General features: G+C 38.4%; 1 protein-coding gene across 1 annotated transcript in view; it reads left to right on the top strand.

Annotated features, from left to right (window-relative positions):
• LOC145407451 (ionotropic receptor 93a-like) overlaps positions 1–15,074 on the top strand; it is a 72,037-nt gene that overhangs the window by 46,774 nt on the left and 10,189 nt on the right. The window contains exons 2-3 of the mRNA XM_080278383.1: positions 6,833–7,013; positions 12,853–12,952. Of these exons, the coding sequence (XP_080134509.1) occupies positions 6,833–7,013; positions 12,853–12,952 (281 nt within the window). The remainder of the gene's footprint in view (positions 1–6,832; positions 7,014–12,852; positions 12,953–15,074) is intronic.

Below are 15,074 nucleotides of genomic sequence, written 5' to 3'. Positions count from 1 at the left end.
ACAGGAAAAAACTATTTACTGTATAATGTTACAAATGTTCTTTTACATTTTTACCAAATATACCTACTGATAGTAACATACGTTAATAAAAGGTAAAAAAATGTGGCCTACCATTGATACATATTATATAGGTGGATTATATTTTCAATTATATATTTAAGATATGTACGAAAACGAGAGTAACAATGAACTGGGGCTTTCTTTTAAAGGCTATTTATCCAATAGCAATGTTTTTTCCATTACTTTAAACTGAAAGTAACATACTGTTACGAAATAATAACGTCGTGAGAAAGAATTAGTCTGAAAGAGAGAGTCAAGGAGAGAGCGGGAGTTCCGAGTTAGAGACGGGGACAGAGGTGTGTGTGTGTGGTAGCATTGCTACATCTAGCTGACATCCTTATTTATCTTAATTTAAATGATCGATAATAAACTACCAAATTCCTGTCTTGTTATTGCACATTACTAAAAAAACAATAATGATTTCCTTATATAATGTAGAACAAACATCATTAATTGACAGAACTGAGGAAAGTGTTACTTTTCGCCATTAATAAATACAATCAAATCGTTCCCATATCTGTATGTACTCACCGACTGCAGACCTGTATTCGTCGCGTGAGTAGCGAGGAGCGCGGTAACCCGTGAGTACGGCCAAAAAGTAGTGGCGCTCCCAGTTCTGCTACTGGCTAAAAAAAAAAGTAATGGCGTTACCACCATCGCTATTAAAATAGTAGCGGCGCTATACAGCGCCGTTACTAATAACGGCGCTATTCCCAGCTTTATATATATATATATATATATATATAATGAATTTATTTAGCATTTTTCGGTGTTTATTGTATTCATGGTATTATCGACTTGTTTTTATAGTTTGGGTGGTGGAGTTTGTGAGAAAAGGGAGGCGATAAATTCCTGTTTTAAACGTACACGAGGTAAACGGTCATCCCTTGAGTGTACAGGCTGAACAGTGAGGGTTGAAATGCGAGTCGATCTGTGATTTGCACCTCACACGAGATGTTTATTTGCGGGAAAGGAAGGGAGGCTTTTCCACCCACCAAAACATCATGAAAACACAGCAAACGTTGCTGTTATGCTAGTGCAAGGCAAAAAATATGTAAAATGATCCGAACAAGCACAACAAACCGGAGCAAATAGGTAAAGATACACAAAAAATGTATTTTCTATTTTTTTTTATGCCTGTATTTATTTATATTTGCAAACTGGGTGGTTGTGTGTGAGTCGCAAGGGAGGATAAAGATGATATTTTCTGTCTGGGTAGAGGTAAGAAATGTAGCTGTGTGTGTTTAGACAGCCATGAGCAAAATTCAGACGTCCAGTCATCACGGCATCAGGCACTGAACGGACTTGGGGTGTGTAGGAGTTAGTGAAGGTCAGTCGACGTTCGAAACGTTCATTCACTTCCGAAAAATGTTTACAGTTTTCTACAAGTCGCACTGCATCGAAGGATCCAAACTAGTATAACAAACCAGAGCAAATAGGTAAAGATACCCTCCCAAAATGTATTTTTCTCCAGCTTTCTTTTTTGTTTATGCCTGTATTTGTTTATAATCGTAAACAGGGTGGTTGTGTGTGTGACCCAAGGGAGGATAAAGATGATATTTTCTGTCTGGGTTGAGATAATGGGTGTAGTGCTGTGTGTTTAGGCATGGCCACGAGTGAAAATCGGAAAACCAGATATCCACTCAACACGTCAGCAGGCGCTGAACTGACAGATAGTGTGTGGGAGTGTAGTGTGGGTCATTTTCAACATGTCCAAGAAGTTCGTTCACTTCCAAAATATTTTTGCTGTCTTCTACAAGTCACACTGCATTGATGTCGGCGGTCACACTCCAAAAAAACGTCGTTTGACGCCCATGGCCTTGGAAGGATTAATAATACCATATCAGTACTGATCGCATGTTTAACTGTCATATAGTTAGGGATATGAATGGCCTTAATGGCTTAAAGCTCCTCCTTATAATTTCCCCAGTTGTATCTTCATAATGGCAGATAATTGAACCTATGTTTATACACCATTTTCTGTGACCTCTGTGCACTACAGCTCGGTGGTCATGGAGCGGGCACATGTATTCATCTGTATGATAACAGTGTAAGAAATGGGTTTGGGGTAAGGAGGGTTATGTGGAAGGGGGACGCATCGAAATTAGTTAGATGCCACATATTTATTGTGCAATAAACCATAAATTATTGTTATTATTTTTTATTAAATATAGCAGTGATTCTTCTTATAGTAACCCCTTGTCGGTCAGTGTTCTTCTGAACTCTGTTCTGTCTTCCTTCTCCATATAAACGATGGGGACACAGCACCCGTCTTGTTAAATACCCTGAACTCCTTGCTGTCTAACTCTAATGCAAGAGGCAACTAAAACTATCGGCTTTTCAAGTACACAGCAGGTCAACTCAAAATTGTCTTCCACATCCTATATTTACCACTGCCTATACACTCCATTCTTTTCAGTCCAATATGTCCAGGCTTTCTGAAATGAGAAGGTTCAAGTTTTTAAGTCAACAAAAAAATCAGTTTTCACTTTATCATAAGCTTGCTGATGACACAGTTCGTATTAGTGCCTTACAAATAAACTCTTTTTGTGGCAGGATGTAGTTTGTGCTGATTCTGTTAGCCTTGTTTTTCACCAGAGCAGTCATCAACTGTTACCTACGTGAACGACGCAAATAACATAGGAAATCTACAGTTACCATTCTGTCTCCTTTGACCACATCCAGCTCAATAATATTTCCTGTCTTAGCCTTACCGGAACACTAGAATTATTTGACCGTAGAAGTTCTCATGGTAACAGCAGTAACACTGACTCAGTCTTGCGTGAATGAAATCGTCTGACACAAACTGGAATGAAGTACTACAATTGTGGAGACCAGTACAATATTATAAAATTTCACACCAATTAGATACAATCTGCTTAAGGAAAAAAAAAAAATCTTGACACTACACCAGAATAATGTGTACAACTCGCTACTGGACACCGTCACATTTCATACAATGTAGCCTAATTAGCCCCTCCCCCCCCAAAAAAAAGGATACATTATGAAATGATGTTCACCCTTTCAGTTCAAGGAATGTATGTTTTATTCCTTCTTTCTCCCGGTGTTCATGTTCAGGTTATGGAAACGCCAAATTGGAGCTATTAGGTGAATTATTAAATAACTTTCTAACTGTTGTATTGACTTCATAAGATAATGCAGTCAGGAAGCAGCAAGAGCAACGATGAAATTCTCAGGTTAAAGTTGCTTTGTTTCATTGTTGTAAGCTGGTTATTAAATGTAGAAAGTGAAGTTCTGTCGTATAATATGGAAAGTAAAACAGAGGTGGGAACCGCAAACGAAAATTCATTTCCGCAATAAATCCACTTACTAAAAAATTGCCTTCTGCAACCGCAAATCTCCAAAGTTCTTGAAATTTGCAGTTCTGCAAATGCAAAAACGCAAACACAAACCATTTTAATCCCTTTCAGTACCACGGCATCAGCTTGATTTTATTCTGGATACCATTAGATGATTATATGAAGTTTACGAAGATATTTTTCATAATCAAGAGGTTAAGAATCATCTCTAGTTACTCATCTACTACAATCATATCTTTATTGTGACTAAAAATACGTGACATCACGAAGTTTGAAAATTGTCTTAAGTAATATATGGTATATGAAATTATAGTTATAGTAAAACAAAAATATATGTTTCAGTTATTATTATTATTAGTATAATAAGCTATTTTACTACAAAGCAAGGGAAAATCCTTCACTATTGTAAACAAATGAAATAGATTATTACGCTTCACAGATCACGCTTGACAAATTGAAACACCAGTCCACCTCTGTTCCTCGGCGCTGATCCCCAGTTCTCACTCCTTACAGTCAGAATCCTCCAACAACTGAGACAACTCCAACATACAGTAACTCTCTCTCTCTCTCTCTCTCTCTCTCTCTCTCTCTCTTGATATCGCATGGAGAAAGATGGTTGTCTAGTAAGGAAAATGGTAAAAATGTGTTCAGTTTCATTCCGTATGTTTCTTGTTTAATCTGTTATTTATCGACCTCATGACTTTTGTTGAGAGTGAAATACTGGCACTGGCAATGCTATTAGTCTGACAAATTTCAAATTTAGACTAAAAACCATATTCTAGGTGGACTGGGAGGTTTCGTAGCACATCATTTGACTTTTCATCTTGTTATTGGCTTGCATGCTAAACAAGTCTTTTTAGTATCGGTTTACATAAATAGCAAACATTATAATGTCTAAAAATCTCGAAAATACACTGATCTTGAATATGGCTTTATATTTTTCTTTATTTATTGGGGGGGGGGGGTGAATCTTGGCTGGCCTTTATCCTTAGATTCTTATTACTTACCCCTCCCCCAGAAAGCACATATAGTATACAAGTAAGATAATGTAGTGAGGAACCCTCCAATGTAAGTAGAACACGACTTGCTATGGCGATGTTATGCTTAATTATTAGGTTATATCACGAGTACGAACGTTGCTCCCTCTTGGCTTATATACCCATTTTCATTCCTTTTCTGAGAGCTTCATATGAAGCCTGTGAATATCAAAAAGAGATGAATCTGATCTTCAGCAGTCTCTGTCTCTCTCTCTCTCTGAAGCGATCGTAAAATTACTGTCCAGATGTACGTAATGGGAAATGCTATTGAACATGGTATCGAAGGTGAATTTATCTTGTATATACAATATTTATCATACATATGGCAACAGTGCGATTGGGTGGCGTTGCGGTGAGTCGGCGACTCATCCAGACGTCGCCTGCCGGGCTAGGCAACGTGGATGTTCGCAGGCAGATCTACGTTTACGAAATTATGGAAGTGCTTCCACAAGCGCAAAACCGCAAATATATGTAGAATTTGTCACAAACGCAAACGAAATCACAGTTCCTTAATAGCGGAATTTGCGGTTTGTGCAAGTGATTGTGGAAGTGCTCAGCTCTGCAACATTCATGTCAATGCTTCCTGCAACCTGCATTTTTTTCAAATCTGTCATGCACAAGAAATCTGCAGACATGAGGAACCAAGTTATATACGTTTATAAATTTCATATCAGTAATGCATTGTTCTTTCTCGTATGAATTTTTACATAATACCTCCTGAATTTCATCTTATACGGCCGTTTCGAGTGATTTTATCAATGAAATATGGCCCATGGACGTACACGAACCTTCATAATGTGCATACTTTTTTTTTTTTTTTTTTAATCACAAGTCTGACGATTCCATTTTAATGCTATTGTTATACAGATAATAATAAAAGCCTTTCTACCGCTAATTTCTCACTGTTCTCGTCGACGCCCTCAAATGCCACATCTCTTTACATGTGAACCGATTCCTTATGTTACTATTTTCTCCTTATATATGGAAGTCGTTTTTATTTTTCCTAAGCTGAATTTTTTGCACCCTTAGAAATTTTTCTGAATTTTGGAAACAACTGTGTTCCTCAACAAATTTAGAGTACATTTGTGGAAGTTGCATATTTTGCGCTTTTTTTCCCCAAATTACGCAGTTTTTAGCATCACTCCAGAGTAAGTGTTTTTAATTATGCCTAAAGTGGATGCTTTCCTTCTTTACAAGGTAACAGTCGGCACTGATTTTTATTCTTGAAGTCACAGCTAAGATGAAAGGAAAAAGTCATTAAAAAGACTCTCTTGCTAAAGTAAAAAAGCCAAACAATCTCAACATTTACAACAGTTCATGTCAGTGCTTGCAGAAGCTGATTGTGTGTGTGTGTGTGTGTGTGTGTGTGTGTGTGTGTGTGTGTGTGATGCACGAAAATCTGCAGAGAGAAATCAGCACAAGAAATCTGCTGATCAGCTGACCGACCAAAACATTAAAGATGGCGGAGGTTGCCTGGTCAAGCATTGATTGAAGAAGTTTATTTGATAAAGTTTGCATGCTCAAGTGTCAACAAAACTCACATTTAACACGTTAATAATCATTCTCATTTACATGATGATGGTGATGATGATGGGAGGCATTACACTTCGTCTTAGCTCAGAGATAGGTGCTTCGTCACTAACCCTTTCATTGCGGTTTTACGAACGACTGTATTAGGCCTATGTAGACACAAGGCTGATCACTCTCCCGTTTTTTGTGCCTGTTGTTACCATATGTGTATGCACTGACTGATTGCTTGATTGTGTGCCGGTGGAAAGTGGGCGCAAATGGGGAAAAGTGGGGTGAGAAGGGGGACTTTGGGTGAACGTCCAGAACCAAATTCCATTTTTCCCATAAGTTTAGTTATTTCTATGGCACGGTTTTCTGTGGCGCGGGATTGTTCCAGAACCAATTACCTGCGCCATAGGCGACTTGGCAATATTGTATACTCGCATATATATATATATATATATATATATATATATATATATATATATATATATATATATATATATATTGTGTGTGTGTGTGTGTGTGTGTGTGTGTATAACGTATATGTGTATACATGTATGAATGTACAAATATGTACTGTATATAATTATACTTATAAATTATATGGCTTAATGACCAGGGCCATAGGCCCAGTGATTGATAGCTGTTATTTAAACCCAAAAAAAATGTGGCACACGAGCACACAATCGGGGCCGACAGTTTGCTTACTATTGCACTGTGTTTACTTGTCTGTCACTTTCCTCCATAAAGCTTCATAACAAAGAAAATTATGTACTGGTAGGGAATAATAACAAACCTCTCATCAGTATTCACTAGTAGTAAAGAGAGAGAGAGAGAGAGAGAGAGAAGCAGGACAAGTGAAATCGTAGGCGAACAATTTCCCGATTCTATATGCATTTTCAGAGTGTGAAGTCAGGTGTGTTTCGTGAGCTGGGTGACCTGCTGGACACCGAACGTGTGGTTTACAATCCCTCCAGTGATATGACGGCCAACATGGACACTTTGGTCAGGTCTGGCACTCATATACTCTTTGACGCCGACGTCAACTTTTGGATTATGATGGGAGATGACTTTTCTCGCACTGGTAAGAGGAAATATGTCCACAGAAATACAAAGAGATCCATATAGTATACACCCCTCGCCACCAGCTGGAGAGCACTCTACTAATGTGTACACTGCATCATTTCTTAATTCCGATAATCTTTCACATGCTTTCAACTGCTATTTCACGTTTGATTCCCCGTTTGATTATTATTCTCACAATGCAACGACTGTCTCCGTTCCTCACACCAGCAGACTGAGTCGTCCCCGCATGGCGCAATTTAAACATGAGCAAAATTTCGCCGACAATCCATTGGTAACATTGTGCTCAAGCTTCTGTATTTCTCATTCCTCCCAAGATGACGGAGTTTTCTTCCACTTCATACTTTTTTTGCTGTGTGGTTAAAATTGCTATCAAATAAAAAAGTTCATTCAATATCTTCCACTGCCACAGACAGCAGAAAAGAGTTGGTGACCTATTACTCATTGCTGGACATTATCCGTAATACTAATGCCGCATTCCACACGAAACGATGTATACCGTACTAACCAACTCAGGCGTATGACATCTGTATTCTCTTAATATTTTTACCAAAGGCATATTACCTTTCCTTCTTGAATTGCAGTGTCATTTTTTCTTTGTTACTCAATTGACTACTAGAGCCCTCTGCTAAGCTGAATATAATGTTTGTTATTAGCAAAAAATAAATGCAGAAGGATGTCACTGTAATGAATAGGGTTGCCCCATCATTATACAGACATCGTAAATGCTAATCAGTGGCTACCGCTACACTATTTTTATGTTAACTTACGAAAGACACCTCAAAATAAAGCATATAAATGCACTGCAAGAAATACTTTTATGCTTCACAAGCGTTTGCACAGTGTTTGCGCAGAGTACATTAATGACAGTGTAACTCTGGTGTTCTATTCCATGTAGTCCTTCTTCCATATATATTATTTATCCATCCTTTCTCTTCCTATGCACAAACCCCTACAGTCTATGTATGGTGTTATACCAGAAATACTGCCATGCATTCAGTCACAACTTGTCAACACTTCTTTTAGTCAGAGCTGCCCTCCGTCACGTACTCCTCCTTTCTTCATGTTGGCTTTGCTGTATATCTTACAAGTTTTTAATAGTAATATGATGCTGTATCCCTTGAATATTATAGTTTCATTCCCCATGTGATCACTCTGTCCAAACATTTTGAATATAATGATCCCAGACACATACTTGTACTATGTTCCACCATCACTTACTGGACGCTCGTTAACCAGTAGCCTACACTCCAAGGACGTATTGTTTAATTAAGGCTTGATATATCCAGAAGATATATTTCAATGTAGAAGATATTTCTCGAACTGTAAGGAGCAAAATATATAATATTAACCAGCCGACCCCTGTTGACATGTATAATATGTCCGAACGTTTTGTCACTGTGACTCCTGTTGATGTATATAAACACGCCGCTAATACAAGGTCCGTCATTTGCACATTTTTCAAATTCCGGGCGTGATTTTTGCTACATATACACGGGACACCTTCCTCTACCAGATGCCAGGCAGGGACAATGCCTTACCCCGCATGACCTCCCCCCCCCACACGCCATTGTCTCGGCAATTCACCTGTTACCAGTGACTTGCCCAGTAAAGACATGTTGCACTACGGTACGAAATTCAAGGTCAGAATGATTCCCCAATTGATGACAATGTGGAGGACAAAGCTTACATAGCATTAGAGGAAGAAACAGTCAGAAATGATGATCAGGTAATGTTGCCAAAAAGTAGGAGGTACGTTGATGTGTCTGATGAGTGAAACAATGCTTATATCGCCTATATTACTGTGAAAACCAATATACTCTTGTATTACTCGTACATATAAATTCGTACCACATAAAAAAATAAATACCGTTTATGATTGGTGTGGAATAGTTACCCCTCCGATAGAACTCGTTTTCTCTGGAGCCTGCCTCATAGAAAACACGTTAAGGTATGGGGTTACTGTTACTTGTATCCGGTATTTTAAACCTCAAGTGAGCGATTTCTCTATGAATTTTTGATGTTTCTCACCAAAAGCGGAGATTTGAGCCAGAAAAAAGTTTTTCCAAAACCTGTCGGGATGGGGGGGGGTGTCAGTGGTGGAAAATCGGTCGGGACAGGGCGGGTTAATTAATACCTTAACTTCAGAGTCTTAGTTAATAGATAAATGGTTAACCCATTAGCTCCCAGTGTCCTCAACATAAGACGGAATGAGCCTTTCCAAAATTTAATAAAGAGAACTCCGGGGTATGGACGTATGAGCTTCGCGGCTGTGATCCAACAGGTGGAGGGCGGTATGACTAGCACCCTTCCAGCAAAACCTCTCGCACAGGAAATCTGGGAGCCAATGGGTTAAATGTAGTTGTCACATTGTCACTGGATTAAAGAGGTTATCTCTCTCTCTCTCTCTCTCTCTCTCTCTCTCTCTCTCTCTCTCTCTCTCTCTCTATATATATATATATATATATATATATATATATATATATATATATATATATATTATGTGTGTGTGTGTGTGTGTGTGTGAATCGGGTATTTAAGATTAGAGACAAGGTGCATTCATGTAAACCAACTGTAAAAATATGAAGTGAAAACACAGTTGCAGGGTTGTAACTGAATTTCTGCTGCCAAGTAGGGGATCAGTCTTTGAGTCATAACAACGACACAAGTCAGGTTATCTGCCACAAAGAACCAAATATGGTATTTCAATTTGATGCTCAAGAGCATAAAAACGCTGAGATATGTGTATTAAAACTTGCGAAACACCTAGATATCTAAATTCATGATAATACTGCAGCCTCTTATTCATATTCAAACTCCATAGGACTCTCTCGGGTGTGTAAGAATTCCGAATCGGACCGAGAATTCCGAATCGGACCGAGAATTTCGAATCGGAGCGAGATTTCTGAATCGGAGCTGCTAGTGACATTTGTTGTCTGTTTTTTGCTAGGAAATATCTCTCAGATATCTTCCTTATCACGTAATGACATTAACTTGTTGGATTTTAGTCATTTCGTCGCATGTTTGGTCTTTTATTTTCGGTCACAGAGTCTGGGATATAGGTAAGTTTGAAATATGGAGTTTTTCATCAGTGAGCACTGGTCAGTGAGATTTGAAGATAAATATACAACACGCATTTCCGCTGCACCCCATTCGATCAGTTGCTGCTGAAGGTATCACTCGGTTGTGATAATCCGTTGCAGATCAGTTCACTGTCCGTAGCTGCATATAAAAATCTCAGGCTTCAGCTATCAAAGTCGACGTTTGTGAAATTTGAAAACTGCCAATTGACAAACATTGCGTTTTAAGGTCTTCGACAAATAACAACTGTGAATGTGTTATTCAGTTTTTGAAAGAACTTATAAATTGGCAACCCCAGCCTGCCCATTTTTGGGCAAAACATTGATCACTCATATCAAGACAGTAGCCTTTACGAGTAAACACCTTGAAAGAGCCGTGGTGGGAGTAGGTGAATACAGATTGGTTCCAGGATATGAACATTATCGTTTGAAGACGGCTGTCTATACCACTAAGACTGCAGAAGATTGCCAGAAGTTGTTTACAAAATTTATGCGCAGCAATGGCCGAATGAATGGGAGCCAAGTGATGTTAAGCGATGGACTTCTCACCATACCCAAAACTCCGTCGGCTGGGAAGAAACCCCATCAGGCTAAATGAAAACGTAGAGCGCACAACGATGACTTAAAAGAAACTTAAATTATAGAATGAACAATATACTGTTTGTGCAATATATATATATTTCATTTGCAATTGAGAAATGTATTTTATTTGTTGGATGAATACAGCGCATGACAATAAATAACGGGAAATGAATCCCACTGCAAACAAGTACACACATAAACAAGTTACATAACACATAGGACCTAAATTCAAGTAGTTACAGCGCCACCCGTTTCAAAGTCTAGCTCCAATTCGGAAAAATCAAGTTCCGATTCGGAAATCTAGCTCCGTTTTGGTATTTTTGCTCCGATTCGGAATTCTTACGCACTGCTCTCTCTCTCTCTCTCTCTCTCTCTCTCTCTCTCTCTCTCTCTCTCTCTCTCTCTCTCTCCCCCTATGTTTTAGGCAAATGAATTGTTTCGCAGTTCCATGGATTCATCATGCATTTTCTCTTGATCTGCTTTGCACAAGATAGTCGACACAAAAAGGATTCTTCACAAAAGTTGCTTCACGATATCGACCATGTATTTTTAAGCAATAAAATGATAGAAATGATACCAGACTCTGTCGGAAACCTAGGCAAGCATTTGTATAAAACAGCAGGATCGGTGACCATGTTTGCAGGACTCTCAGAAAAACATGACTATTAATGAAATATCCTGCGACACTTAAAAACCCACAGACTTGCACAAGATGGAGTTTCTTGGCAGCAACAATACAAGCGGAATAGACACTAGTCCTGTGAAACTTCAGAAAACAAACAAAAAGAAAACTTAATGTCATGAATATTATGTATCCTTGAGCAAACTGAGGGATGTAGACTCGCTTCTGAAGCTAACCAGTTGGAGTTCAACCTCCTCTACACAGTCCCAAAAGATGAGCACCAAATTCCCTAAATTTCAAGGCACACCTAAACTAACAGCAAAGAACAAGTTCCACGGAAATACAACATAAGTGGTATGTAGTGCTGGGTACCAGAAGTGCTGATATTAAATAATCAGATTCCAGTACTGCATTCACAGTGTCAAAGGTATTTCTAGGTTCGGCCCCTGAGAGGGTTGTGCTACAGTCTGAGGCAGTTTCTAAATATACTTTTTGATATATTGCATACCGTATGGCTATTATATAATCCAAGCATATATCGTGCCCTTTTATTCTCAGGTATTTTTTACACCGAGTAATTTGCAAGGAAAACCTTAATCCTTTCAGCACGGCAATGTCTTTTGCATTTCAGTTTTGCTTCCACGGTGTGATTTTTAATTAGCTCACGAAAGCGTTTTTGATTAAAGGATTTAGTTGTAGTTTTGGTAAACCCCTTCACTACAAAACGTCTTACTTAAACTGAATCTTCTGATAAAACATATACATTTCTGTGTCCAACAACAGTCTGCTTTCAACAGTATTTTAAATTGCTGTGCATTATAATTATTGTAAATATATTTAATCCCGCTCTAAATATACTAACACGTAATATCCCAACATACACTTCAGGAGAATATTTCTCCCAGGTCTCAGCCTAATATTACTAACATATATATTTACCGTTTCCTTACCATGCAACACCTAACTCAGTTACTCGTATACCTATGGGATAATTTTTAACCAGTTTTCATCTTTTATTAACTTCCTCGTGACACTTTTATTACCGGGGTAATTCTTAAATAAACCTTCCTTACACTTTTATTATTGAAGTATATGTTGAAGAAATCGTCACTGCACTCAAACCCTTAATCCAGCAACACCCATTTGTACAGGGTACGTAGCTTCCCACCGCTCACCAGTCGTCCTGCACATCCCGCATATTTCGTTCCTCACCACGCCCGTTTCTTTACCCTTCTCAGACAGGTTCAGGCATAACACAGGTCAAGTGATCGACAAATATGTTTGTTTTGCTGTAAGTTCATGTGTCTCCGCCATACGTTTATTGAAATCTTCACTGCGGTGTTTTTTTTTTTTTTTTCTTTACTCTGCCACCAGACGAATTTATTTAAGGTAAGAAGAACCTCTGGTAATAAATAAGTACATAAAAATATCTAACGCGTCCATTTGGAAACGTTTGCTCTAAGGTGAATTATATTACCTGGAGGTAGCAATAATAAATAAAAAAGTTCTCTGGTTGAAGGAGGTTCCATTAACTTAGCGATATTTTTATGATTCAGGAAGGTGTGACTTCTACATGGCCCGGAGCTCCTACTTCGTGTACCTAGTGGGTGTCATGGCTAACAAAAACAGTCCTCTCGTCCCTGCCATGAATAACGTGTACGTACCCAGATTTCTGTCATACACTAAGTCCTCATTAGATATCACCCTATCTACCCATCTATCTATCCATATATCTATTTTTATTCCTTTTGGCTGTTAACTTCATTAGCTTTATGATGTAGATTGCAGTCAGGTGTAGTGATCCATCCTCCTGCAGCCAACCCATGTTTCTGGCAGCATCGCTTTCAGGAGCATAGCAGTGTCCTCTTATGTATTTATGTCGAAAATATTTCTTCAGTTCAATGCATTTTCTAATGGATCTAGCCATAGTAATATCTAGAGACCCTATAGCATTGGTACTCAAAGGACGGAATGCGGTCCCAATTCTGAGCACTATGAGCGTTGCTGTGGACCTCAGTTCCTTCTCTGAATATATGTTATCTACATCTTATGCAAGAATTTTGATACTTAGGATTTATGGTTGAATTTCTTTTACAATATGGCTGGAATACTTAGCATTTTATAACGTCATCTGCTTTAAAATTTCTTTAAGAATACTATATCGAAATAGCGCCCATTTCTTGTTACTTTCAGTTTCGGAACTACAGTTACTGATGATCTTTTGGTCTCCCTGATAACTGACCCAAGGGGTAATTAGTAACTGTAGCTCATTAATAGTTGATGATTGGACCCATGTTGATGAAACTGTTTTGCTCTAATCAACCCAAAAATCACCTAAAGTAGTTTATCAAATCTTGGGACATCCTGTATATGCCAGTAAGGGTTTTCATTTGTGCCTCTGCCACAGGAATTTTGTATTACTGGACCTTCAAGGAATGTTATTAAAGAATCAATGCCCGAGAGAGAGAGAGAGAGAGAGAGAGAGAGAGAGAGAGAGAGAGAGAGAGAGAGAACATAACAACAAAAGAAGAAAGAATAACTGCAGTAGGCCGGTTGGCCCATGCTAGACAGCTCCTACAAGTGTAACTGAACTACAAGAATGAGATAAGGATGACAAAGAAGAACGTTCTCCCCCCGCCCTCCAAACCCTCCAGCCGAAGCCAGCAGGAAAAAGTCAGAAGGAACACCACGCAGTACCGGTACAGAAAAACTGGCTTGCACATTTTATAGGAAAATGTGAAAGGAGAAAAACAGACTATCATAGTGTAACACGAAAAGGAAAAAAAAAAATGAATTAGTACTGGTTATGAGATTTTTTTCTACAGCCACCTCTTGTCATATGCTTATCTAGCCTATGCTTGAAACTCTCAATGGAAGGGGCAGCAAAAACAATAGCAGGTAGCTTATTCCATTCGCCCAGTACTTTACTGCCAAACCAATTTCTACCTATTTCCTTACTAAAACGGGATTTATCTGTTTTGAAATCATTACTTCTAGGTGTATCGTGTATGCTTACTTGATGTACCTTGCTAATATTTCCCTTATTTATTCCTTTCATCCACTTAAGCACTTCAGTTAAGTCTCCCTTACTCTACTCCTTCTAGTGAGTGCAGATTATGTCTTTTTAGTCTGCCTTCGCATGAAAGGTTCTGAACATCAGGTATCATTTTTGTAATTCTTCTCTATACATTTTGTATGGAATTTATATCCTTTCTATACTAAGGACACGTAGTCAAAATGTGGCCTTACTGATGCTAGATTAAGTGGCAATATTACTTTATATATCCTATTGCTTATGCTTCTCTAAATCAATCCAAGGACCCTATTTGCTTTATTTCTCGCATTAATGCACTGTTGTCACGGACTGAGATCTTTACTAATCATAAATCCTAGATCTCTCTCGCATTTCGGTTAACTAATTTCTTGGTTATCTAAGTTGTATTTAGTATCTCCAGTGGTTTTGTCTACGTTAAGTACTTTACATTTGTCAACGTTAAATCCCATTTGCCAAGTTTTAGACCATTTGGACAGTGTATCGAGGTCCTATTGTAAGTTAAGGCATTCTACAGTCGAGTTAATGATACACCCTATTTTTATGTCATCGGCAAATTTGCTAATACTGCTAGTGATCCCTAAGCCTAGATCATATTTATAATAAATAACATGGGACCGAGTACTGATCGCTGTGGTTAACTGATAAATGCTAATCAGTAAGCCGACTTTGTTCCATTTATTAATACACTTTGCTTTCGTCCTTCAGCCAGGATTCAATCCATTT

The sequence above is a fragment of the Coenobita brevimanus genome, chromosome 8, assembly GCF_032717465.1.
Source record: "Coenobita brevimanus isolate Jiangsu-jjx chromosome 8, ASM3271746v2, whole genome shotgun sequence".
Lineage (NCBI taxonomy): Eukaryota > Metazoa > Arthropoda > Malacostraca > Decapoda > Coenobitidae > Coenobita > Coenobita brevimanus.
The sequence above is the reverse complement of the archived record's forward strand: the minus strand, read 5'-3'. Positions and strand labels throughout refer to the sequence as shown.